Source organism: Phialemonium atrogriseum (assembly GCF_030411735.1).
Source record: "Phialemonium atrogriseum strain 8032-3 unplaced genomic scaffold QBC33scaffold_3, whole genome shotgun sequence".
NCBI classification, from domain to species: Eukaryota; Fungi; Ascomycota; class Sordariomycetes; order Cephalothecales; family Cephalothecaceae; genus Phialemonium; species Phialemonium atrogriseum.
In genome coordinates this window covers 794672-820730 of record NW_026848140.1, presented here as the reverse complement: position 1 = coordinate 820730, position 26059 = coordinate 794672, and the positions used below count along the sequence as shown (strand labels likewise).

Below are 26059 nucleotides of genomic sequence, written 5' to 3'. Positions count from 1 at the left end.
GCTCATGGTCCTGGGTTCTGCGCCTCTCTCGCAGTCCTTCGGGCCGCAGATTATGGTATGCGGGATCAAGACTGCTCGATTGACCATGGCATTTAGGTGGTAGAGATACAATGGTGCTGGTGCTTCGAGCACGCTTCATTAAGGGGAGGGGATGGGTGAGTTGCATGCATACCCTTCAATCGAGGCCTGTTCCCACTGGCTTGTCCTCCCTACACGATGCCAGACACTTCATGGTCTCCTCGAGGCCGATGAGAGCGATGACTCGTTACAACATTGATTCCGCGAGAGATTAGGAGTAGGATTTATGAGTAGAACCCGGACCAGCCCATCTCAAGCGGCCAAAGAACCGGTATTCAGGCACGCGACAAAGAGAGCTAATCAATCGACGGTGTGGTAAAGATCAAGGGAGAGTAATCCAGTCGAACAATTTGCTGACGGATTCGATCTAGAGATCAAGGGCACGCTCGAGAGGGAATAACGACTCGGACTGGAGTTGGTATGGCTCTCTGGGTTGGTATACTTTCGGGGTAGGAAGAAGAGAGTGAGAGGTATGGGGGTTGGAGAAAAGTTGGTCAGAGTTTCGCAATCACCTGGGCAAAAGAGGGAAGGGCTGGCACAGGTTAGGTGTCACCGTCAGGGGTGGCAAGGCAGGAGCTAACCGATGCTAGCCATAAATGGGCAAGCGCCAAATCGGAATTATCGGACCTGCTGCTTTCCGACCCTCGCCCTGATAGGCCAGATGCCAGCAACAACGAATGTGGCCATTCTGCGAATAAGACACCGATCCAGTTGATATATATCTCGCTGGTGAGCCTTCAACTTGCGTCTTCGGTGCAAATCGGCTCATCGGACCTGCTTGCCAACATATCGAAGGGTGTCATTTGCAACATAATACGGAGCGGAAGAGCTGCAGAGACCCATCACGAACAACGGGCGGATTCTCCCTTAAGCCAAGCTCCGAAATGCTTTGAGGAGCATGAACACTCAGCGAGAGGCCATATAGGATCATTGGCTCGAGTCTGGGTATCTCGTCCAAGAGCTACCCTCCATAAACAACAATGGCGGCGAAGGGCCAGACCTTGCGCGATAGGCAGATCGGTCTGTTGTCCTACGTGCCCAGAGCGCCGTTGGCCAAGCATCATTCACTGACAGGCCTCTGCAGTTTCGATCAAGAGAATCCTCAACCTCAACGATACCGTCGAGTCCAGCGAGAATGAAGACTCTCACACAAATGGCGTTGCGGCCTCGTCTGCCTCGATTTTGACCTCCGAAGGCGAGCCTATCTGGAAGGTATTGGTCTTTGACGACCTTGGCCGCGATGTCATCAGCAGTGTGCTTCGCGTGACTGACTTGCGGTCAATGGGAATTACGATGCATATGTCAGTGCCATCCATACCTGGGTTTCAGTCAAGCGCGATCCCAATACTCACCTCTGAGTAGGCATATATCCACGGCACGCCATCCCATACCAGATGTGCCAGTCATTTACTTGCTGGAGCCGACCGCATCCAACCTCCAGAGCATCACAAATGATCTGCAGAGGGGTCTCTACTCGCCAGCGTACATAAACCTCCTCTCGTCTATCAGCCGGCCGCTACTGGAGGATTTTGCGTCGCAAACAGCAGCTGCTGGTACATCTGAACAGATTGCCAAGATATGGGATCAGTATTTGAACTTCATCTGTTCCGAACCAGATCTGTTCAGTCTTGGGATGCAAAAGGAACACACCTATGGGACAATCAACAGTGCCAAGACTACAGATGAGGAGCTAGAGCGTCTTGTTGACAAGATTGTCAGCGGACTGTTTAGTGTCGTTGTGACCATGGGTACGGAATGGCCCCATAACCCATTCCCTTTTCTCTCCCGTGGAAGGCTAACTTTTAGTCAGGCGTCATCCCCATTATACGCTGTCCAAAAGGCGAGGTGGCAGAGATGGTCTCGGCCAAGCTAGATCGCAAGCTTCGTGACCACATCCTCAACTCGAAAGACAACCTCTTCTCCAACACACGCCCGGCCTCGTCTACCGCCGGTACCCCGACCTCACGACCCGTTCTCATTATCCTGGACCGTAATGTTGACTTGATACCCATGCTCTCTCACCCGTGGACATATCAGTCTCTGGTGCATGATATCTTGAGTATGAAGCTAAATCGAATCACGATTGAGACGCCAATCGACGAGAATAACCCTTCGAAAGGGGTCACCAAGAAGGTTTATGATCTCGCTGCCAATGATTTTTTCTGGGCAAAGAATGCAGGAGCTCCCTTCCCACAAGTCGCGGAGGATATTGACGAAGAGTTGACGCGATATAAGGACGACGCGGCGGCTATCATGAAGAAAACGGGAGTAACCTCCCTGGAAGACTTGGAGGGCGACACAAGCGCCAGTGCGCTGCATCTTAAAGCAGCTATTACTTCGCTGCCAGCTCTTCAGGAACGGAAAGCAGTGCTCGACATGCATATGAACATTCTTGCAGCTGTCTTGGCGGGGGTGAAGAACCGGCAGCTCGACGATTATTTCCGAATGGAGGAGAACATAGGGAAGCAGACCAAGGCCCAGATGTTCGACTTGATAAAAGATCCAGACAAGGGAAACCAGCCTATCGACAAACTCCGGTTGTTCATCATCTGGTTCCTTAGCACAGAGCAAGATGTGCCCCGGGCGGATTGGACCCAGTTTGAAGAAGCGCTCTCCGCCGCCGGTGTGGATGCTACCAGCCTGGCATATGTCCGACAGTAAGTTATCGCTCCGTCCCAGTCAGCCTCCACATACGTTCTTTGGCAGGCGATCCGTCTTCCTTGATCTATTCTTCTTTTTCTCCTTCTCTTTTGCCCGAGGGTTAACCAAGCTGCTCGCCATTCAGAGTCCGTTGGACCAAGATGACGCAACTCACCACAATCAACACTTCATCCACCGCACCAGCACAGCAGCAGTCGGGGTCCTCGGACCTATTCAACCGCTTCTCGGCCATATCCACGCGGCTGACCGACCGGCTCAAAGAGACTGGAGTGCCAACAAGTGCGCTCTCAGCCAACTTCGACTCCCTAATCGGGGGCATCAAGAATTTCCTGCCGGCAAACCGAGATCTGACCATCACGAAGATAGTCGAGTCTGTCATGGATCCTTCCGCCGCGTCATCATCAGCCATCGCCAAGACGGAAAGCTATCTCTACTTCGACCCCCGCAGCGCCAATGCGCGTGGCACCATGCCACCACCTTCGGCTGTACGGGCCGGCGCCTCAGGGGGCTCTTCGGCACCCGGTGGTCTTCCAGGGGCTGGGTTCGGCGTGCAAGGCCCCGGCACGGGAGCCAGCTTCGGACAAAGAAGGCAAGGCTTCGCGGAGGCGGTCGTGTTTACAGTAGGAGGCGGCAGCATGGACGAGTACGGAAACTTGCAGGAGTGGGCAGCAAGAACATCTGCTGGCGATCGTGCAAGGAGGAGAGTCGTTTACGGCAGCACGGAAATGCTTAATGCTAGAGAGTTCATCAAGGAAGAACTGGACAGGTTGGGGGGGGAGGTAACATGAAGAGCAAGAGGTTCTATCATAGGCATGCCGACCGAAGTACACACGTAGCTAGCTGTTCCGAGTCGGATCCCCATGGGCATTGTTCAGTCTATAGAATATTTTGGAGCTCTTTGCCATGTTGCCGTATATCCCATTCACTGCCAATGATAGTTCTAGCGATGAGCTGGTGGACACTGACAGCCCCGAAGACAGTGCAGAAGCGGGATCTTGTCGTCATAATCTTTGCGAGAGGCAGCCAAACGGAGCCTCTCGTATGACATTCTGCCAAGCAAGCCGGACCCAGTGACGGGCTCGTCACTAGGGTTTAGATGCTTTATTAGATGCCAGGCGACGGAAGCGTGGCACTGGTAGTGTGCAGTGACGTGTAGGTATTCGTACTCCCGAGTTCCCAAGGCCTCCCAGCCAATGCCTTGTGTGGAAAGGTAGATGTTCGCGAGGCTGTGCAAGTCAAGTGGGGACGGTTAAGAAAGGGTTGGAGGCTCAGCAAGTCATAATCACGAGCCACCCCACCCGCCACAATCTCTTCTTATTTTAGAAGGGTATCTCGGTACTCACCTGGGCACGGTAGCGCGCCTTCAGTTTTGCCTAACGGCAGCTTCCATTCATTCCATGGATTGTCTTCTCAGCTCTCGTGCACGTACGTTTTAGCTCTCGAAGGCTGGGACTTGGCAGTACGTTCTGGGAGATAATAAGTTTTGAGGCGTTGGCCAGAGCAGTCTTTGCTGGGCCATCATCGTTGTCAGAGACACCTCATTCAAGAGAAAAGGGACCTGCTTCCGGCAAACAAGAGTGTACCTATCTATCTACGGACAACATTCCATCCTTCCAAGAGATAAAACGGCGAGCAAACCGGTGCCTACGTGCATGGTGTCCCCCCTTCCCTCCCTCCCAGCATCTGAAACTAAGCGACTGACCGGGGTTCCTCTACGCTCCCCTTTCATTCGCCCGTCCCACAATCGACCAACCCCTGGGCAGTGCTCCATCAAAAATCGATCAGCTTGAAACTGCGTCGCTGGGCCTGCGGCCGAATTACACTTCTCGAGAAGCTCCCGCTCACGTCCGTCCAAGCATCCCCACCCCACACTCTCTACAACGCTGCGCAGGATATCCGTTCTTTCTCGCCCTATTCTGCCAGACCAGGTCCGTTCCGCATCCCTTTTGCAGCGAAGGGTCGAGCGTAATAAAGAAAAGGGGGCGCAAGAAACATTTCGATCGCCGACAAACAGAACAAGCGTGGCCGAAAGACGCAGGGGACTCACATAAACGCGCGCACATACGGAGCACGTCGCATAGCATACAAGACCAAAAGTTCCAGAGACGGGTGCCATCGCCTCTTCTGAGACAATCGCATTCCTTGCCGACGGATAGGTCAAGGGTCACAGCACCTCCATTCCTTTCATCCATCCTCGTACCGCTTGGCACCATGTCGTATAATCGGCTAGGCAAGTTTGCTTCCCCTTTGCTCGTATATCCCTTGGCCCTCGATTCACATACTTTACTCTCCCCACAACATTCCAACCAGCCTTGCCCCGACGAAGCGAAAGCCAAAAAGACGGCAAAGTTTGCCTTGCGCAACGTTATCCCTGACCCAGTGCAAGCAATCGGATCTGGCATCTGAAGCTGGCTCGGTGATCTTTGATAGCTCGTCATTGTCGGCTGGCCCTTCGATACCGAACCTACCTCGCAATCCGGAGCCAACCAACCCTTTGAAGACAGCTCTCTCTAACCTCCCTTCTCCACCACAGACGACGACTACTACGACCGCATGGACAACAGGGCGTACCGCACGCCCTCGCCGGGCCATCCCCTTCAGCATGGCTATCAGCTGGAAGACAATCCGTACAGCAGGCCGCAAGGGGCCTTAGAAGCCCCCGTGGGTCCCGGCAGACTTCCAAGTCCCGGCGACTCGTTGCATATGCAAACTGCTGTAAGTTGGCGGCGACAAGTGGGCAGCAACGCGGGCAACACAGCTAGCTAACAGGGAACCTCTGGTAGCACTCGGTTGACAACTTGAGTGGTTACGGAGACCATCATGGTCCCCATGGAGGAGACTATAGCGTCAACCCCGAACAACATCACGATGCCTACTACAACCAACCGTACGAGCCGAACCCTGCCGACGGCCACCCTCTCGACCAAGGCCATGGCTACGATTACGACGATAGCCGGCCGATGCTGACCCATACGGACTCCCATACACAAGCGAACGATCCGTATCATGACAACGCTCAGCAACAACAGCCGGCCGCTCAGCCGCTCAAGCGATGGAAGACGGTGAAGCAGGTTCTTCTCTACAGGGGTAACTTGGTCCTGGACTGCCCGGTTCCGCCCCGGCTGCTCAACCAGTTGCCTCACGGTGAGCGCGACGAGTTCACGCACATGCGATACACTGCCGCCACATGTGATCCCTCCGAATTCTATGAGCAGAACTTCACCCTCCGACAAAAGCTCTTCAGCAAGCCCCGGAATACGGAGCTCTTCATCGTCGTTACCATGTACAACGAGGATGAGATTCTGTTCGCGCGAACCATGATTGGCGTGTTCAAGAATGTCGAGTACATGTGCAAGCGATCTGAAAGCAAAACGTGGGGCAAGGATGCCTGGAAGAAGATCGTGGTATGTGTGGTAAGCGATGGCCGTTCGAAGATCAACCCTAGAACGAGGGCCTTGCTTGCCGGCATGGGTGTCTACCAGGAAGGTATCGCCAAGCAGCAGGTTAACGGCAAGGACGTCACTGCACACGTCTACGAATATACGACCCAGGTGGGCATGCAGATCAAAAACGGCACAGTGCAGCTCATCCCGAAGCAGCAGCCGGTTCAGGTGCTGTTCTGTCTCAAGGAAAAGAACCAGAAGAAAATCAACTCGCACCGTTGGTTCTTCCAGGCCTTTGGCCGCGTTCTGGATCCCAACATCTGCGTGCTTATCGATGCCGGCACAAAACCTGGCGGAAGCTCCATCTATCACCTTTGGAAGGCGTTCGATCTCGAGCCCATGTGCGCAGGTGCTTGTGGTGAGATCAAGGCCATGTTGGGAACCGGAGGCAAGTATCTGCTCAACCCTCTCGTGGCTACCCAGAATTTCGAGTACAAGATGAGCAACATCCTCGATAAGCCTCTGGAGTCGGCCTTTGGCTTTATTTCTGTCCTGCCCGGCGCTTTCTCCGCGTACCGATACGTGGCTCTTCAAAACGACAAGAACGGTCAAGGGCCCCTAGAGAAGTACTTTGCCGGCGAAACGCTCCATGGTGCCGGCGCCGGCATCTTCACGGCAAACATGTATCTTGCCGAGGATCGCATCCTGTGCTTCGAACTCGTCACAAAGCGGAACTGTCACTGGATCCTGCAGTACGTCAAGTCTGCCACTGGCGAGACCGACGTGCCTGACAACGTCACGGAACTCATTCTCCAGCGTCGTCGCTGGCTGAACGGTTCCTTCTTCGCCGCCATCTACTCCACTGTGCACTTCTATCAGTTCTTCCGGTCGGATCACTCATTGTTTCGGAAATTCGCCTTCTTTATCGAGTTCGTCTTCAACACGATCAACATGGTCTTTGCCTGGTTTGCTATTGGCAACTTCTTCCTGGTCTTTAAGATCTTGACGACTAGTCTGGGCGACGAGAACCTACTGGGCAATGTGGGCAAAATCTTGGGTGTCGTGTTCGAGTGGCTTTACGGCGTCTCGCTCATCACCTGCTTCGTCTTGGCCATGGGCAATCGACCTGCCGGTTCTGGGCCCTATTACTTGGCCATGGTCATCTTCTGGGCCATCATCTTCGTGTAGGTTCTTCCCCGGGAGGGTTATTCTCTGCTCCACTTACTAAGTGCATACGGCTAACTCACCTCACCCTGACAGATACCTCATGTTTGCAGCGGTCTTCATCTCTTACAAGGCAATCAAAACCAATGTGGACCTTGGGATTTCGATCATGGACCTCTTCAAGAACCCCGTGTTCTATACGCTCATCGTCTCCGTCGTGTCGACATACGGTATCTGGCTCATCGCCTCTATCCTGATGTTCGATCCGTGGCACATGGTCACCTCGTTGTTCCAATACATGCTCCTAACTCCGACCTACATCAACGTGCTCAACGTCTACGCCTTCTGCAACACGCACGATATTTCGTGGGGTACCAAGGGCGATGATAAGGCCGAGAAACTGCCCTCAGTCAGCACGAAGGATGGCGCGGGCAAGACGGACCTCCCCGACGAGGGCGATTTGAACGCACAATACGAGCGCGAGGTCCAGGTCTTCTCCAGGAAGCCAGTCAAGGAAGTCAAGGCGCCAACGGATGCCCAGAAGGAAGAGGCTCAGCTGGATTACTACCGAGGTGTCCGGACCTTCGTCGTGCTGATCTGGATGATCACCAACTTCGCCCTTTGCGCCCTCGTCTTGTCCACCGCCGGCCTAGACAAGATCACCCCGCAGAGCGGCACGGAAGAGGAGACCAAGAGTGCCCGCGCCACCATCTACCTGAGCGTGGTTCTGTGGAGCGTCGCTGTCCTGGCTTCCTTCAAGTTCCTCGGAGCCATGTGGTTCCTAGTCGTGCGCATGTTCAGGGGTGTCTAGACTGTGTCTCTGATGCCCGAAACAAGAGAGCGAGAAGAAAATGAGGCTTGTCCTTTTGCTAACGGGCTTGACGTCCGGAAGCATTTTAATCTCTTCTTTGCCTTTTTCTGGCACATTCGTTTTGCGATTTTCCTCTCTATTGCGACGAGTAATACCCATGATAACCCGTTTCTTTTTTTCCGTCTTACCCTTTTTCCCTCCCTGCCCGATGGCCTCAGATTGCGGGACTCTGTTTTCTTAATGAAAGCGCAAGCTGTGTGGAGATTTGGGCATTTTGAATGTTTGTATTTTCATGAGGTTCATCTCCTCATTGGCGTTTATCGGCGTAGCATAGTTTGAAGGTCTATAAATGGTACACTTGCATCCAGACTTGTTTGATGCATCTTGGTGGCAACGCCCTTGAATTGACGAAGTAGAATCCCGATACCGAATCTCGGGTTGTGAACAAGCCGTTCCCCAAAAAAAAAGCCGTCTACTAAATACGGGGCCGGCCATGGTCATTGGCAGAGATGTCCCGGGGTAGAGAGGTCCCGGGGCGCCTTCGCCGGCGCCAAGCCGCGGTCTGCCGAACGACTTTGCGGAGTTCGCCTCCGCTCCCGAGGTTACACCGCAATTCCGCCTAGATGCGGCTATGATATGTCAATGTTGAAGGTACTTAGTATGTACATAAGCCAATCCGGGGTAGGGGGCGATTGGGCACGGGGCGACTGGGCACAAGATCGAGCTGGAAATGAGGCAGAGGTCCGCTCCATCAACAAGTCTCGCCGTCATCACCAATGGCCGGTGGCAGGTGACAAAACCAGAAATGACAACATGAAGTGCGTGATGTGAAAGAATCATCTTTGATGGCGGCATGACCTTCGACGCCAAGCCGTCTGGGCGAATCGCTGCAGCTTTCTGGGGCACCACCCCTGGCGGCTACTTCTACCCCATCTTCCCCTCATCGAAGTCGCTCTTTGGCGGAGTTCTAGGGAGGAGGTACCTTCACTTTCAGGGGATTTCAAGGCTATTCAAGACTGGCGCAATTGGCAAGTGGCAATTGGAGCAGCGACGTAACTATTAGGTACAAGAAACTCAGGAGGTGGAGCCTCGTGATCGGTTTTCAGCGCCAAGTGCAGCGGCCGAAAAGTTTTACTGTCACTCACACCAGCATTGCCGGGCAGTGGGTAATCCGTCCAGTAGTCCGCCATTCAGTTGGCACCATTGCGCCATCAGCCTTGGGCGTGAAGCTGCCAAGGAAAAAGGAAGGTGAAGTCGCTCTGGAGGGGCACACCACTCGCCTCCTAAGTGGCATATATGATCAAGCTTGAGCCCATCCCCACACCCCCAGGTTGCTGTACCTGAAGATCCTACGGATATTATATTAGCATCAAGCCAGGCATGCCACAATAGCACCCAAATGCTCTGAAAGGCTCCCATACTCGCCGCATTGTCGTCTCCCCAACCCCTTTTCTCTCCACGAGAAACCACCATCCCACATCCAAGAATGCCGTCCCACATATACACCATCACCGAACCACACCCAACCGTCCCGCCAAACTCCTACGCCCACACCGGCCGCGGCGGCGCCGGCAACATCTTCCGGGCCCCGGCCGCCACCACCACCACCGCCCCGGCCGCACAGACTACCACCGCCTCCTCCTCCTCCTCCTCCACAAGCCGCTTCTTCTCCGGCCGGGGCGGCGCCGGCAACGCGCGCCCGGCGGCCGAGCGGCCCTCCCTCGGCGCGGAGTACGCGCGCCGCGCCGACGCCGACGCGACCACCACCACCACCGGCGGGGCGCAGCACGTCGGGCGCGGCGGGGCCGGCAACGTCGCCTTCTTCTCCTCCTCCTCCTCCTCCTCCTGGGGCCCGGCGGCGCGGAAGGGCAGCGACGCGTCGTCGAGCAGCAGCAGCAGCGGCGGCGGCGATGGGGACAGCGTCCGGTCATCGGGGCTCTGGTCGCGGCTGACGGGTGGTCGGGGGTGAAGAGCCCGGGGGGGGGGAAGGGGGTGGGGGTGCCGGAGGCTGTTGCGCCTTCGTGTCTTCTGCTGGCTTGACCCCCCGCCCTCAAAACTCAACCTTGGTGCGCCCCCGGCACCGTGGCTGCGAATTTTCCCCCTCTCTTAATCGGGGACTGCGGTCCTTCCCTTGTTCGGCAATTGGCCGCGTTACGAACACATCTTCTCTCAGCGTCGCCTCGGGATTTTACGCCCCCTTGTTTTCAAAACGATACGATACCAACGACGTCCAAACGACGATTTAGCGAACGGGATGGGACACAGGATAGGAAAATGTCTGGATTTTGTTTTTCTAATGGCCTCGCTGGTCGGTCTTCTCAGCTCCCATGCCAGGGCCTCAGAGCAGCGGTCTTGAACCAAGGAGAGAGAAAAAAAAGGGGGAGTCGAAAATATCTACGGAAAGATACCCTTTATACCCGCTGGCTGGCAGATTCCAGGGGCCCTTTCTTCATTTCAAGCATTGCGGGCCGGCGTTTGTTTCCTGTGAACACTGTTATTATATATACCCCTTCCAAGAGGATTTTTGGACCTTGCGGTTGTTTTGGACGCGATGGATGGAGTTAATGGTATACGGAAATGCCCTAGGTAGCCTTTTTGAATCAGCTTGAGTCGATTCTATCACGTCACTCCTAATCCTGGTGGTGCCTTGGTCTAGTTGATGCTTGACTATCTTTCCAAACAAACCAACCCAGCCTCACCCAAGGTCTCGTAAAGTTCCCGAGTTCGGGGAGAGCAGCGTCATCAAAATACTTGGGTATCATTCACTTATTTTCCTCTATAACGCCTGAACAGGCTACAAGCTTTCGATACAGTTCGCCCGGCACGTCGAGTATATCTGCCACAATGAACAACCTTCCCCCCTTTCATATTGCCAACTCTCAGCATGGTTCCCCCGGTCGCGACCGGTCGGGCTAGTTCCCAACTCGGACGACTCGACTCACGCTGCGAGGCGGCGGCGACGGTTCGGCGTCGTCCAGAGAATGGCGCAACAACGTTGTTGGCTTCATCTTGATGATGCCCCTGACATAGAAAAGGGGCCGTCACAGTCACGTTCTGGACGCTGCCATCGATCGGGTAATCCGACTATGTGAACTTTGTGTGAATGATATCCGGGTTCTCGTGCCAGTCGTCGATGCTGACCCACATCTACGAGGGAGAGTTAGTGAACCAATCCTATTTTTTCCCATTATATCATCGTCAAGCAAGATGGGACCCGGGAGGGGGATGGCTCACCTTTCTAAAAGTACTCAACCCGGCGAGGATACTACCCCCGATCCAGGTAGAGTACTTCCGCTCCGGGGGCGCAAAGATCTTTATCCTCATGTCCTTGACGGCCAGCCGCTTTACCTCGGACAGCAACCTGTCCCCGAAGCCCTTGGTCAGGGTGCTGCCTCCCGACAGGACGATGTTCTGGTATAGGTCTTTTCGGAGGTCGAGGTCCGTCCTGTTGATGGAGTCGACCACGATCTGGTGGACGCCGGGGTACTCGAGCCCGATTATCTCGGGGTCAAAGAGGATCTCGGGGGCGCGGAATCTTTCTGCCCCGATCTTCGCAAAAGCAAGGAAAACGCGTCAGCATCAATACCGAAAATCAAGATCATCGAATTTTTTCCCTCTCACCTTCAGCTTGTTGCCGTCCGGCAGCACATACTCGGCCACCCTGGCCTGGTCCATCTTGGCGGCGGCCCACTCCTTCTCCTCCTTGCGGGGGTCCTGGGCGACGTAGGTGACGGACTCCTTGATGAGGCGCACGACCTCCTTCTCGGCGCTGGTGTGGAAGACGTAGCCGCTCTTGCGCAGCAGCGTCTGCATGTACTCGGTGACGTCCCGGCCGGCCACGTCGATGCGCCGTATGCTGTTGGGCACGGTGAAGCCCTGGTAGACGGGCACGGCATGGGACACGCCGTCGCCCGAGTCCAGGACCACGCCCGTCGTCCGGCCGCTCGCGTAGAGGGAGAGCACCGCCTGGATCGACGTGTAGAGGGCGGGCACGTTGAAGGTCTCAAAGAGGATCTGCGCCGCCGTGTCTCGATTGCTCCGCGGGTTGAGCGGCGGCTCTGTGAGGAGGACGGGGTGCTGTGCGTAGGGGGTGGAAAGAATCCGGGCTCGTCAGTACAAATCAAATCACACAGATAAAAAGGTGTAATGCAAACAGCCGAGAGGGAGAGGAGAGAGAGATCCAGAACTGACCTCTTCGCTCAACGTCTTCAACCCCTCATCGTACACGTAACCCCATATCTTCTCCATGTCGTCCCAGTCCGTGACGATGCCATGCTCGAGCGGGTACCGGATCTTGAGCAGGCCCCGAAGCTCGGTCGCCGCCCTCTGGCCGATGAAGACCTCGCCCTCCAACGCGCCCGCCAGCACGCGCAGGTGCTTGGGCCGGCCGACGAACGACGGGAAGTAGCACTTGGGCAGGTCCTCCCCTGCGAAGCCGGCCCGGATCGTGCCCGACCCGTTGTCGAGGACGATGGGCGCGTTGTGCAGCGAGTCTGTCATCTTGCCGTTGCGGCTACCTGGTCGGCTGCTGCTGCTGCTGGTGCTGTTCCCTCGCTTGGCATAAAGGCCCTTTCGCCCCTCCCCTCCCGGTCAATACAACGCGCCGTCCTCGGGTCGTGTGGGGCAGGGCTTCTCTGGCTCAGGTTCTGGGGGCTCTTCCGCTGCCTAACGTCTTTAAAGGGCCAATGTCGTTGGGAGTGTCGAAAGTCTAGGTGCTGCGTTTCGGAGCTATGAAGCTGCTGTGCCGATGATCGTGTCGCGTTTCAGAAGAGGAAGGTGGGGAAAAAGAGATGGGAAAGGTAGCCTCCGATATTGGGGTGCTGTTTTCAGAGCTTTGGGCTTGCAGATTTGTCTTCAGAGGCGTTGTCGTGTCGTCGTTTGCAGAATCTGGGGACGGTTTAATTGCAGGGGCCTGGTTCACGAACGCGCTGTTCCTCCAGGGGTTTCCCGGTCCCCGGCCTTTTGCCTGGTCAAAGCTCCGATGTCACTGGTGGAGCTGGTGCACGAACCAGTTCCCTTGTTTTAAAAGGGGGGAAACGGAGGTAAACATTTGGAGACATCTGTAGGAGACAACCTGCGTCATGATAGACGAAAGATGCAATATCAAGAAACAAGCTCTCATTTCGTCTGCGATATCCTATCGTGATCTAGTTGCGTTGAATCTCTGGCAGATTCCGCAATTGACTTTTTAAGCTACAGTGTCGAACTCATCGGCTTTCGAGTCCTCTTCACATTTGAAGCGCCTAAGTGTTAGTCTTGAGTCACCTTCAGCAGGGAAGATGAATACACGACTGGTGATCTCCTTTTCCAGATACGCGACCGGAGTGCCATTATACCTTTGAGCTGGTTTCCAGTGATTGTTGTTTTAAAAGACAAGGTATCACAGCAACTTCATGAGCTCACGTTATCAAAGTTACCGAAGTTGGCCTCAGGGGACAAGTTCTGCTCCTAACAAAGCAGATATATTCGCCTATGTCGTGCGGTATATGTGTATCCAAGTTCCTTAACGCCCATGAAAGCCGCCCCAAACGCCCGCAACGCAATATGTACTGGCTTCATCTCGCCGCGAGGTATATGCAAGGGGGATGGCCCACCGAAGACTCTATCCAAAGCCAGCCATCTATCCAATTAACCACCATCCCCATGTCAACCACTGTCCTAGGAGAAGGAATCGTCCCGATATTAACCGATGTGGCCATCCATGAGGGCCTTCATACCCAGCGGCCACCCGAGAAGGAATACCATGCCGGGGAAGAAACTGATGCGGAACTTGATCAGTAAACTAGACATCTCTGGGAAACGAGTTTCCATCGCCCGCGTTGAAGCGGTGATCCATGGACAACTTACATCACAGCCTGACTGCCGACCCTCCTGCCCAGCTTGCCCCAGTCTGCCGCCTGGGGATTCGATGTTACGGGAAGCCGCGAGAACGGGTGTGACTCGAAGCCCCGAGCGAACTTGCGCATCGACGTCATGATCGAGAACTGTCTCCGTCCAGCGGCGCGGATGGCGGCGCGCGCGACGATTGGCGACATGATGGTTTGGTTTAGAAGTATGGAGTTTTGTTTTCGAGCTCGAGACGAGGACCCCGATTATGTGTAAGAGCGGGGAGTGGGTGATCTGGAGGGAGAGGTCCGATATAGAATACAAGAGCGGGGAGTTGCTTGCTCGCTCTCTGAGGAGATGATAAGACTGATTGGAGATGTCTATGTGTTTCAGTACGATGGTGATGAACGAAGAGAGGTCGACACAGCCTATGCCTGGCAGTGGCTCTTATACATGTGGAAAGTAGGGTTCCCAAATCTGTAAGTTGCCCAGCTATTCCAGGCTTTGCGGCGAGTTCCCATGGCTTATGTCATTATGGCTTGACAGATGGCCAAATCCGCTCCGTCATTTGTTCGTTCCCTCAGCTGTGGCATCACTGCTATGGGTCACCAAGGAATCTGGAGGAAGCCAGATCAGTGAGATTGGAGCTTTACGGTCAAGATAGGCACGTTTACACATGTTTGGGGGTATCAATCATGCCATCTCACCAAGGAAACACCAGATCATGCAGCTCAGCCCTGCGTTGGGCCCAATAGAAGTTGGCCAACCCTCTGAAGAGAGTAAAAGGTACAAACCAAATGCTGATGGGTGGGACGATTACTTTATGTGGTGGTGCTATGCTGGGTGGCCAGAACATGCTCTGATTAGTCCCATGAGACATGGCCGGCGCCGAATCAGGCCATCGGAATACCAAAGCGTTGCAACCAATGGGAGTAGTCGTTTGAAACCGGATCCGCCACCGCGGAATACAATGGCGCAATTCAGGATTGAATTTCCGATTTGTCCCATTGATCGAGCAGGGCTGCAGTTGGCTTAATTAGCTGCGGCTCCGCTCAGTCCGTCGCCTTCCCTTTTTTAAAGCTCGGGTCCCAGAAAACGTGGAACCATCTGGATGCGCCGCGAACTTTGGTCGGGCCGCTTGATTTGGCTGCCACCGGAACGGAGGAAACTGCCAGCTGAGGAGGACGATACCGGCAAGTCCCGCAGTCTGCCATGGTAGAACTCGCCGGGATTTTATTCGTGCGAGAGGATCACCGTCTATCCACAGGGCAATACGTCCATGAAATGGTTCTTGGGTATCATGGCATTGCATTTACTTGGCCCGGATAACCTGAGTACCATCGGCTGGTTCGAGTACCTGCCAGTTGCACTCGATGTTACGTTGTTTGAATATATCCATGATCTTCTCTGCGATCTCCTGGAAGTTGCTTGTGGCAAGCGCTAATATGCTTGGGCCCGCCCCAGACAAGCAAATCCCCAACAGCCCCGACTGGGTGCCGGGCGTCATTGACTCGACGATCTCACTCAGGCCGGGGATCAGGGTTTGCCTGTATGGCTGATGTATCTTATCCTGCATGGCAAGGTAGATCAGATTCGGGTCCGGAGGAGACTGGCCAAGCGCCACGGGCAGGAGAGCTATCCGCTGCAGGTTGAACGTCTAATATCCACGACATCAGCATACAAGTTAGGCGTCTGGCGGCGAGGGGGCGAGGCACTTACCACATCCGACCGGGGGTACTGGGCGGGCAACACCCCCCGAGCCTTATGAGTCGGGACTTCGAACTGGGGGATAATGGTGACGGCCTTGATCTCCGGAGCCCACGGAAACTTGATGTGGTGGCCAATAGCGTGAGGAGGCTCGGGAGGCTTCACCCCAGTGTCGACGCCGCCCGCAGGGGCAGGGAGCACCTCACTGAGGGGAATCTCTGTGCGGGCCACGTCCTCGGGCTTCAGGGGGTTCAGATAAGTGCCAACGAACCCACCGAAGAGAGCCGCTCCGACATTGTCGGGATGACGTTCTGTCCAGCTGTCAGAGATCGACCAAGGTATATTCGCAGGCGCCGACATGTTGCTTACCGATCATAAGACAGAAGTCAAACAAGCGGCCTTTGTCGAGGTTGAGCCGCCCACACTCGTTACCGAGCTGGACGCCAGCTACGACGGCAGCCCCCGAGGATCCCAAGCCTCTTCCAAGAGGGATCGGGTTCTTGATGTGCACATGAGTCTCCGCAGGGAATGTGCGCTGGTTGTGGCATCTCAGAACATAGATGGCGACACGGGTGATGAGATTGGCCTCAGGATCCAGGCTTATATCATCGGAATCCTCGCCTTCCCCCTCGTACGTGATCCGGCAATTGAGCGGCTCGCTTGATTCGCCCTTGGACCGGTCAATGGTGACATGCAGCTCCAAGTACATAGAGAGGGCCAGGCCGATAACATCGAAACCAGGTCCGATGTTGGCGCTTGAGCACGGTGTCTTAATGACAAAGGACTCGGTTGGCGAAGCCATGGCGGAAATCGACGTAGACCAATATTTGCAAGCTTCAGAGCACCAATCCTCCGGAAGCCTATCCCTCTGACCTGAGGAAGCCAAGATTTCTGATTTTTCCCTCGACGGCGGATGTTCAATTTCCTGGGCGGATTTTTGCAGGCAATTTTCGCACTCACAGTCGAACACGGGCAAGTCCAGACAGTGCTGTCACCTGTCCGACAACCTAGCCCGAGTCTGAACCTATCCATTTCAGTGGTTCGGATAGGAGTTTTTCCGGTAAGACCCCTCCATGTCGGGTCAAACTGGTGTCTGACTCCCATTTTTGGCCGATTCTCGGACTTGTGGCTTATCTGGCAGCTGATTGTAGATAGGGCAAAACATCACTTCCGCATGCCCCCTCTCCATAGGTAGTATCCATGAAATAGGTCTGTACCATTATCGTCCCGCGTGAGCCGAGACTACAACAATCTGGTCCACCGCGGCCACCCAACCACAACCCGGAAACGCAGCCGAGGCCACGAGACGCATGTACGACGGCCGCGCGCCAACGTACTAGATCTCCTAGCCCGGACTACACGGAGTTCACGGTGCTGGTTCCGCCGGCGGGGCGACCGCGTGTCGCTGACCTAGGGGCCCATCCCGGTCGGCGGCGACTGGGAGGAGGAGGAGGAAGCAGTGGTGGTAGAGGCCTGGCCAGTGCCGCGGGGCGGGTTCGACGTCGCGGTGTGCTCCAACGTGCTCGTGCAGTTTCGTGACTCGGCGGCGGTGACCAGGCGTGGCCCGTCTTCAAGGACGAGTTCGCCAGGCCTGCCGTCGACGGTAAGCTTGAGGTGATCGAAACGCTTTATATCTACATTGCCGGGAAGAGCGAGTAAGTACCTTACCCACCCGAGCAGCAGATATGAAGGACAAGCTAGGCTAGGGTCCTGGTGAAAGGTGCACCTATCTGCAATGCGCTTTAATTTCTAGTCGTACTAGTAAAGCAAGCAGCTGTGAGCATGCTTATACATTCACCGAAGCTCCTGAGTACCTAGGTAACATCCATTGCTCAGCGAAAATGAATCAAAACTACCTATACGTAAACTTATTGCGCAGTGAGTATAGCACACTAATGTGCTGCTTTAATGGCTCTACCCCCTCAATTCTCAGAAAAAGGGGAAACAACCTAGATGAAAGGAGCAATTAATGACGGTTGGTTGTTGGTCCGATAGCGCTAGCAGAACGGACGGTAAACGGCAAAAAAAACTAGGCGGTGAAAAAGGTGAATCATAGCATTCACCGACCATCCACTTACTCATAAACCACTTGAGTGTCTCTTGGTTTCACAAGACCCGACTCCATCATATCTCATCTGTCTCAACTCGGCCACACGTTAGCTACCCAGCCAACTCCAATTGACCCCTCTCCACCATGGCTGCCCCTACAAACGTGCTCCATCTCCGCGCTGAGACGAAGCCCCTCGAACATCGTAGCGCTCTGACTCCTTCGACTACCAAGGTTAGAGAGACACACCTTAAGCATATTGAGGGCTTTCTAATCGCGGTGCATTTTAGGATCTTATTGAAGCCGGATATACTGTCAATGTTGAGCGCGATCCCCAGCGCATCTTCGAGGACTCCGAGTTCGAAGCTGTCGGCGCTTCTCTCGTGCCCACTGGGAGCTGGGTTGATGCTCCGAAGGAGCACATCATTGTCGGTCTGAAGGAGCTCGAGGAGAAGGACTGTGAGTCACTGGGCCATCTCTCGCTCAGGTTCGGCCTGACCCGGCTAACGGATGGAAAGTCGCTCTCAAGCACACCCATGTGCAATTGTATGTGCCTTGGCATTCAATGGAGGCCAATTGGTGTCCTGCTCGCTCCAGGGGATGATCTAACATTTACAGTGCTCACTGCTTCAAGAACCAGCATGGCTGGGACAAGGTGCTGAGCAGGTACAGCCGTGGAGGAGGCACCCTTCTCGATCTCGAGTTCCTCGAGAAGGACGGACGCAGAGTCGGTGAGTAGCCATTTGTGATAGCCACATATGCGGTCAAGGTCTCGACGCTAACTGTTCTCAGCGGCATTTGGATTCTGGGCAGGTTTCGCGTCAGTTGCCCACAACAAGACTCGTCCTTGTACCCGGCTAACTCGTGTAGTGGCGCTGCGCTTGCCATCAAGAACTGGGCGTTGCAGGTGAGCAAGGGCAGCCAACTCTCATCGGTCGAGAGTTTTCCCAACGAGGCCGCCCTCATCGCCCATGTGAAGGAGGTCTTCGCCGAGGGACAAGGCAAGGCCGGCCGCATCCCCCGGGTGATTGTTATCGGCGCCCTTGGCAGGTGTGGCAGGGGAGCAGTGGACATGTGCCAAAAGGTTGGCATTCCAGACGAGAATATCCTGAAGTGGGATCTCGCGGAGACAGCCCCTGGTGGCCCATTCAAGGAGGTTGGTTCTTACCCCCGATGATGCTTGTAGAGGCGCTGCTAACAGGTGGATACAGGTTGCCGAGAGCGATATCTTCATTAACTGCATCTACCTGTAAGTGACCCTCGGCCAGAACTCCGTTTTGAGGCGATAGGAATCCGATTCTAGGATGAGGACCGGGCGCTTTCCCCCAACCCTATCTCCTCGGGCTACGTGAGAGACCTTACTAAGACGGATCGTCTGCTCAACAGGAGCAGCCCAATTCCGCCGTTTGTGACCTTGGAGAGCCTGAACAAGACCGCAGACCGGAAGCTTTCCGTGCTCTGTGATGTCAGCGCCGACTCGACCAATCCCTTGACCCCAGGTACGGTTTCCGGATCACCACTGCTTGGTCAGCTGTAACCTAACTGACGGATTTTTAGTCCCGGTGTACACCATCACCACCACGTTTGAGAAGCCAACGGTCATGGTGGAAGGGTTGGAGAAGGAACCCGCAGTGAGCGTCATCAGCATTGATCACCTCCCCAGCCTGCTGCCGAGGGAAGCGTCCGACACTTTCAGCAACGACCTGCTGCCGTACCTCCTCACCCTCAAGGACTGGCGCAGCGACCCAGTCTGGGCGGGAGCCGAGAAGTTGTACAAGGAGAAGGTGGCAACCTTGCCCGCGACTGCGTTGAACTAAGACGTATAAAGCTCAGGCGATGGTGGGTGACTTCTTTGTGGCGTTTCGGGTTCCGGAAAGTACATCATAGATAGAAGGATTCTACATGTGTCCCGAGAATATCTGCGGAAGTGTTTTGATCAAAAGTGCTATATATTTTCCCTGTGCCTGGTGATGTTGTCTCCCTGTATCTCCGCTGGTTCGCTTGAAGCTGCTACGAAGCACAGTAGTGTACGGCACCATGACTGTTGCATGCGAAGAGACCTGTTCTGTCAGGTCCTCGGCCAGCTAACCACCGAGGGCCCAGAAGCCCATCACCGGCAGTTTATAGTTGGCGGGACAACCAAGCCCCTGTACCTGCCGCCGTACTCACCTATCTCAGGTCGTGGCTGGCCGCCAGAAGTCTCGGCTGTCCGCCCCACCCTCAAGGCAGCCCAGGTTGACGGTGCTAATAATGATGGCCCTTCCTAACAGGACCAGCCTATCTCGACCCAGGTCCTTAGACAAGTCTCTGAAAGGCCTGGCTGCTAGAGACCTAGCCCCCAAGCTCAGCAAGAAGACGAAAGCGACGGCGGGGCGTGTCAAGGCCAATTGCAGGCTTACCGACGACAAATACATAGGCATCCCATTGTCTAACGAGTGCTTCTTCCTCGGCTACAACGGGAAGCCTTACGGTGATCACGGCGACTCTTGATCAGTAGTGTACGATTCCCATGGGCAGGTGATGGGGCTACTGTTGCCAGACAGTCGCCTCAGCAAACCGCCAACGACGGTCACCCTTTCATCATGCCTATTGAATGAGTTTTTGCGACACCAAGGAATTCTTCAAGGGCACTGTAATGGCTGTCTGTAGGTTATCTGATAACTCACTCGACAAAGTGAGATTCCCAGGAATCTCAGGTTGGTAGGAGACTGGATGAAGAGGATTGTCCCCAAGAATCATTTTTAGGCATGCAGAGACCAGCATTCGACGGGTTTATTGTCACGTACTCATTCGGGGTTGGTGAATCGTGTAGTCATTAGAAGGTTGGTATATTCTAGATCGAAGATCATAAATATGAACTCTAGCCCTATATGAGAGAACTGCGCTTCGTGTCTCCTTATAGGTCCTGAACAGTTTAGCTCATACATATTATTCGGGGCGGTATGATATAACAGTGCATTCCGGGTATCGTACTGACTAGTGCAAATGTACCTCCGGTAGTAGATCGTTTGAACCTGGATCCAACTAGGATATCCTTCGTGGCCCTGTGAGAGAAAGGCTAAGACCTCATCGCGTGAAGCAGGCCTACATGCAGCAATAGGTCCTTGGTCGACCACCACAGCGCAAGTATCTGTGATGCATGCCTGCAGCCACCACTTGGTAGCAATGTTCTGGCATGCTGCCAGAATGGAAACCTTCTCGTGGCGCGGGAAACGTGACACGCCAGGGAGGGGCCGTACAGCGTTGTCATGACCGCCCAATCTTGAAAGACAGGACCTGGCAGATAGTTAGCAATCGCAACTAGGGTCATACGAAGGAGGGGGGGGGGGGTGGGGGGGGGGGTTCGGCTCACGTCGTTCTTCCCCACAGATACAATCTGGTCCTCAGCAACTCGTTGTCCCCCGGCACCCTCGATATAGGCAATGGGGGCATCTCCCATGAGTTTCCTCCCGACGTCTGCCACTGTCGTGTTCTTCTTGACCAGGACGCAATCTCGAAAGACTGCCTTGGAGTCTGTCGCCCCGGATGCGAAACTCGTCGAATTCCGCACAGGGAAGACAGGAACGAGTCCCAATATCTCGGCGGCTTTTGACAGCACTTGCACCACACCAGTGGACCCAAAACGATAGAGAACCATGTCTTTCAGGTTCTCTATCCTATTTCGGTTCTTCTCGTCGAGCTCCTTCAGACCCCCACCATCCGGATCCCCATCTGCGATGAGGTCTTCTCTTGTATCCACGAACTCGCTTCCTTCTGTATACCGGATATACCCCTGTTTTGCCATCCTCCTCAGAAAGGTCTCTGAGATAGCTGAGCACAGAACGATAGAATTCGGGTCCTGCATCTTCGCAATCTTGGCGATGTTCTTGTCCGCGTCCGGGTGGTCGATCTTGTTCAGCGCGATGACGGTCGGGAACTTCTCGTCAGTAAAGGCGTTCACCACCCGCTCGATCGTCGCCTCGTCCCAATCCTCCAGCGGCTCCTTCATGCCCATCCTGTCCAGCGTGCGCGCCACGAGCGAGCTCGTGCTCCCGTACCCGCTGAACTGGCCCTGCAGCGTCTCGACGGCCGTTGACTTGGTCGCGATGTGCCGTCGCCGGATGCTCCCCCACCGCTCCATCAGGTTCCCCTTGATCCAGGCGACGATCTCGGACCGCAACCAGGCGATGTCCACCGAGGGGTCGTAGCCGCGCGTGTTCTTGCCCTCGGCGTCCGTCGTGCCGGACACGTCCACCACGTGGATCAGCGCGTCGGCGTGCCGCAGGTCGTCGAGGAACTTGTTCCCCAGCCCCTTGCCCTCGTGGGCCCCTGGCACCAGACCGGCCACATCCAGGAGCTCGATCGGCACAGAGCGCTGGCCCTCGATGCAGGAGCCATAGTTGGGCTTGCACCGGTCGGACACGCCGTACCGGGCGCAGGCGCAGGCGATCTGTAGGTAGCCGACGGCGCGTTGTGGGTCGATGGTGGTGAAGCTGGTGGTCCGGAACGGTTGTCATATGTTAGCCTGGGCCTGGTAGGGCTTGCTCGACGGGAGTACCGTACGGGAAATTTCCTGGATAATAGCTATATCAGCGCCGGGGCCCATCTTCGCCGAGTTGGCTTGCGCTTGGAGGGTAGGCGGGGTACGAACCAACTTTGGAGGAAGCATCGGTCAGAGAGTTTAAGGTGCTCGACTTGCCGGCACTGGGCTTGCCCACTAGTCCGATGAGAGGATCTCGAGGCATTGTATGCGGATTCCAGACTGACCGGGCGGGGGCGGGGGGGGGGAGAAAAGTTGGCGGGGTGATCAAAGTAAAGTTGTTCGAGGCTCTAAGTTGCGAAAATCTCCGCCCCACCATGGGTGGGATGCCAGGTCGAGATAAGATAAGTAGTTTATTGAGTGTATGTAACTATCCGATTCGGAGACGCACATATCCACTACGGATATCTTGTTCCGATTCAACGCTGGGGACCCGCGGGACAGACACATATATCCCGAGGCTTGCGCAGCTAACGTGCTAACGTCTCTCATACCATGCCTCGATCAGAGATCCCAATTGAAGCCCTTCCGGCGTGGTCCCTTCTAAACAATGTTTGCTTTGTCGACACCGAGATCGCAAAGACGGGGGAGGGAAGGGGGTTCGGCCTGCTCATTGGCCGGAGCTTGACTACGACAGATGGGAACTCTGATATCCCCGCCTTGGTCACAATCCCGAGCAGTATTATCCTCAACAAGGAGGCGGTGGAGGTATATGCCAAGGAGGATCGAAACTTCAGGCAGTTGCTTGATGTTGCTGGGCACGAGGTATTGTCCCGTCTGATGCTGTGGGGTCAACCTCCCTTGCTGGTTGTCGGGCTAAACAAGACCATAGTCGACTAGAGGAGACATCTTGTTGTTCCTCCTTGTGCAGTTGGCTCACGCTTCTGCTGGGAGTCATTCATCAGCCGGAGTGTCGAACCCATGGACCGAGTACATCAAGTTCTTGCCAGGCGAGGTTCCTGTGCCCACGTTATGGACCGAGGACGAGAGACTGCTTCTGGCGGGAACATCGCTGGAATCAGCCCTGAAGGCCAAGCTCTCTACGCTGGCATCTGAGTTTGAGTTTATACAGGATAAATCATCCGACATACCCTTCTGGAACAGCGTGCTCTGGGAAACAGGTGCGATACGGTTCAGAGACTGGACCCTTCTCGACGCTTGGTACCGATCCCGTTGTTTAGAACTGCCCAGTTCGGGAGAAGCGATGGTCCCGTGCATCGACATGGTCAACCACTCGAGCAACCCAACAGCTTACTATGAGGAACGCTCAGGAGATGATGTGAGGTTATTACTCAGACCGGGCATCAGTGTTTCCAAGGGCGACGAGATAACGATCAGTTATGGGGACGACAAGTCCGCTGCAGAAATGCTTTTCAGCTATGGGTTCCTGGATGATGCCTCGAGAAAGGGAAGCCTTACCCTCCCGTTGGAGACTTTCCCGGACGATCCATTAGCAAAGGCAAAGCTTTTTGTTTTCGGAGGACAGCCTAAAGTCCACGTGGCACTGAACAGCGAGGGTGACATTGAATGGAAAGGTCCGTTCGCGTATCTGATGTGTGTCAACGAGGAAGATGGGTTGGAATTTAGGGTCTTGCAGGACACCGAAGGAACCCGGCAGCTGCGACTCTTCTGGATGGACGAGGATGTTACCGACCGTGCAAACGATTTCGAAGCACTGATTCGGAGCCACGAACTCTGGGGCGTCTTCAAACTCCGAGTGGTTACAGTGGTGCAAGGCTGCTTGTACACCCACCTGCAGCGGATGCAGTCGGTCGTGTCTCTCGACACAACAGATACCGGGGTATCGAACATACGCGAAACATGCATGAGAGCAGCGACATCGCTCCGCGAAATCGAAACGAGCTTATTAGAAAAGGGGGTGGAACATCTGGAGAATGAGGTAAGCCCAGCCCGTTGACCGAGGCCAGGTCCAGTTAGGGTCTTCCTGCTGCTGCACGAAACACTTCTCGAGTCCCAATGCGACGCTCCGTCGTATATGGAGGTGGCTGACGACTCCCATCTTGATGTAGAAAAGCACGCTAGCTACGGACGAACACGTGTTGTCCTACCTCGGATCGATGGAAGCTACCGAATCTGACCTAGTTGACCGAGAGGCGCCCAATGACGATGAGGATGACTTCAGCTGATTGACCGATCTCCGAAAGCCTGCGAAGTGCTTCAGAAATCAATTCCGGGGTCGAGATTCAAGCGTCCGTTGCTGTTGGTGTGCGACTTAGTCATGGCCGATTAGCGGATCGGCGTCCCAAGTACGGATTACGTTGTACACCAACTTTGGTCACACGATTATCAACCTATATGACGCCGATTGCCTGCCTAGCTCCCATTTCTTTGGCGGAAAATGGAAGGGATCATCGGTGCGCTCTCTGGGCTACATGTAGCCGTTCCAGAACACTATTCAACTCGAGTGTGCGACGTATACTGACCGCTACCGTTATCCCTTTTATTCGAGGAGATTGGCTATCGAACCTTCACCCGGAGGATAAAAACGGTCCAGTGGAGCGAAAAGTGTGATACAGTTTTATTGGGCTGTGGGGATCACATGATTAGTGCATATGCAAGGAACGACGGACTTTTGCCGATTAGTCCCGTCTATTTTCTAACTTGCTAGGCCTCGCCCGAGCTTGGGAAGTGCGGGGGAGGCGACGGGTCTCGAATGAAAGAAGCATCATGGGTTAGCTGTCTTTGCGAATCCCTGAATGGCCTTGTAATATGGACTTGATTCAAGCTTCTAGGATATCTCCTCCAGGGCTACAGCATTTGCCGCAGGCAATAACAAGCAGCTTTCGATTGGTTGGCAGCTTGGCAAGTTGGATTTCCCTGAACTAGCATGAGTGACTGGGGCAATATCGCTGCCATATCCAAGCAATATCTCGGTCAGCACTCCCAATCTTGGTTATATTGGAGACTCGACGAAGGAGCCAAGTCCAGCAGATCCGCCTGCCTCTCGCCCGCACTCTCATCTGTGCCTGGCAGCTTGGCACACCCTAATAAAAGCAATCTGTCGTGGATTTTGCGGAGGCGATCCTCATGTTTGAATTTGAAATCTTTCAACTTTCTATAGTTGTGGACGGTGTCCGTGTCTATATGGAGTTAGTTGCCACTGCCTGGACTCTGGTCCAGAGCATCGATCGAGTCCTTTAGTACCTATCGTGTGCTACCTACTTTCGCTGGCTTGTTTATCTTTGGTTTTCTACTTATCGTCGAGGAGGTATGTACGTCATGGTTTCCAACAGCAGACAAGCATGAGCGGGAAGATCACTTCCTCATGCTGTGTACACTCGTGGGCGTGTTTTTACCGCCCAGCAACTTGGAGTCATCATAGTCTTGGCCATTGCTCTTCATGATTGCTTCGGTCAAGTCGAAGAATGCAATAACTGAGGGGGCATATAGCTCTGTCCCAGATGCCAAGAACCTACTTCCAGAGCATTTTCACGTAGGGGGGATAGTGTAGTTAGGTAACTGCTACAAGAAATGGGCCAATGCCAGTGCGCCCAAACGGAAGATGTCGGACATCGACCGACGACGCCTGGGCCAACCTTCCATCCACCTGTGATATGATGCCATTCGCCTCCACCCGCAGATTCCGGGGTTAGCGTGTCTGGTCGTAGGGGTGGCGAGGTATTCAGATAGTCGGCTGGCTGTCAATGGCTGGACTCTTGGATACCAGGCCTCTCTTCTAGGGCTGTTGGTGAAAAGTGGTGCCATTTTTCTGCGCAAACTTCCGTATCACGTCTCCCTTGTAATCCCTCCCCCAGCTTTCCCCGAACGAACCATCCGCAAGTGGGTCACCATTCGCCGGTTAGGCGGGGGAAAGAGGGTTGGGGTTCATGGGGACCCAGTTC

At 54.8% G+C, this 26059-nt stretch overlaps 8 protein-coding genes across 8 annotated transcripts; 4 read left to right on the top strand and 4 right to left on the bottom strand.

Moving 5' to 3' along the window:
* Nucleotides 1-1058: 1058 nt before the first annotated feature.
* Nucleotides 1059-8097, top strand: QBC33DRAFT_555512 (uncharacterized protein; the record flags this gene model as incomplete). The annotated part of the gene is made up of 8 exons (XM_060429651.1): nucleotides 1059-1098; nucleotides 1163-1379; nucleotides 1441-1826; nucleotides 1889-2735; nucleotides 2864-3429; nucleotides 5273-5454; nucleotides 5523-7306; nucleotides 7383-8097. 8 exons carry the CDS (start codon nucleotides 1059-1061, stop codon nucleotides 8095-8097), a joined length of 4737 nt encoding a protein of 1578 aa, XP_060287229.1.
* Nucleotides 8098-9583: 1486 nt separating this feature from the next.
* On the top strand, nucleotides 9584-10066 carry QBC33DRAFT_597626 (uncharacterized protein; the record flags this gene model as incomplete). The annotated part of the gene is made up of 1 exon (XM_060431937.1): nucleotides 9584-10066. The coding sequence occupies one exon, from the start codon at nucleotides 9584-9586 to the stop codon at nucleotides 10064-10066; it is 483 nt and encodes a 160-aa protein (XP_060287228.1).
* A 628-nt stretch (nucleotides 10067-10694) lies between these two features.
* QBC33DRAFT_226751 (actin-like protein) lies at nucleotides 10695-12720 on the bottom strand. The gene is made up of 4 exons (XM_060422815.1): nucleotides 12289-12720; nucleotides 11719-12174; nucleotides 11332-11646; nucleotides 10695-11244 (listed from the first exon to the last, which is right to left on the bottom strand). The coding sequence occupies exons 1-4, from the start codon at nucleotides 12595-12597 to the stop codon at nucleotides 11182-11184; spliced, it is 1143 nt and encodes a 380-aa protein (XP_060287227.1). The 5' UTR covers nucleotides 12598-12720; the 3' UTR covers nucleotides 10695-11181.
* A 1059-nt stretch (nucleotides 12721-13779) lies between these two features.
* On the bottom strand, nucleotides 13780-14132 carry QBC33DRAFT_555509 (uncharacterized protein; the record flags this gene model as incomplete). Its single annotated transcript, XM_060429650.1, has 2 exons — nucleotides 13780-13855; nucleotides 13945-14132. 2 exons carry the CDS (start codon nucleotides 14130-14132, stop codon nucleotides 13780-13782), a joined length of 264 nt encoding a protein of 87 aa, XP_060287226.1.
* A 1103-nt stretch (nucleotides 14133-15235) lies between these two features.
* QBC33DRAFT_575900 (uncharacterized protein) lies at nucleotides 15236-16432 on the bottom strand (the record flags this gene model as incomplete). Its single annotated transcript, XM_060430865.1, has 3 exons — nucleotides 15236-15580; nucleotides 15643-15941; nucleotides 16000-16432. The coding sequence occupies 3 exons, from the start codon at nucleotides 16430-16432 to the stop codon at nucleotides 15236-15238; spliced, it is 1077 nt and encodes a 358-aa protein (XP_060287225.1).
* Nucleotides 16433-17674: 1242 nt separating this feature from the next.
* QBC33DRAFT_226640 (Saccharopine dehydrogenase) lies at nucleotides 17675-19622 on the top strand. The gene is made up of 9 exons (XM_060422814.1): nucleotides 17675-17911; nucleotides 17968-18136; nucleotides 18196-18223; nucleotides 18296-18408; nucleotides 18470-18497; nucleotides 18548-18833; nucleotides 18889-18926; nucleotides 19064-19176; nucleotides 19235-19622. The coding sequence occupies exons 1-9, from the start codon at nucleotides 17825-17827 to the stop codon at nucleotides 19492-19494; spliced, it is 1122 nt and encodes a 373-aa protein (XP_060287224.1). The 5' UTR covers nucleotides 17675-17824; the 3' UTR covers nucleotides 19495-19622.
* Nucleotides 19623-20923: 1301 nt separating this feature from the next.
* QBC33DRAFT_555506 (P-loop containing nucleoside triphosphate hydrolase protein) lies at nucleotides 20924-22401 on the bottom strand (the record flags this gene model as incomplete). Its single annotated transcript, XM_060429649.1, has 4 exons — nucleotides 20924-20953; nucleotides 21030-22149; nucleotides 22220-22229; nucleotides 22308-22401. The coding sequence occupies 4 exons, from the start codon at nucleotides 22399-22401 to the stop codon at nucleotides 20924-20926; spliced, it is 1254 nt and encodes a 417-aa protein (XP_060287223.1).
* Nucleotides 22402-22691: 290 nt separating this feature from the next.
* On the top strand, nucleotides 22692-24343 carry QBC33DRAFT_445090 (uncharacterized protein; the record flags this gene model as incomplete). The annotated part of the gene is made up of 3 exons (XM_060424309.1): nucleotides 22692-22961; nucleotides 23029-24096; nucleotides 24227-24343. 3 exons carry the CDS (start codon nucleotides 22692-22694, stop codon nucleotides 24341-24343), a joined length of 1455 nt encoding a protein of 484 aa, XP_060287222.1.
* Nucleotides 24344-26059: the final 1716 nt, after the last annotated feature.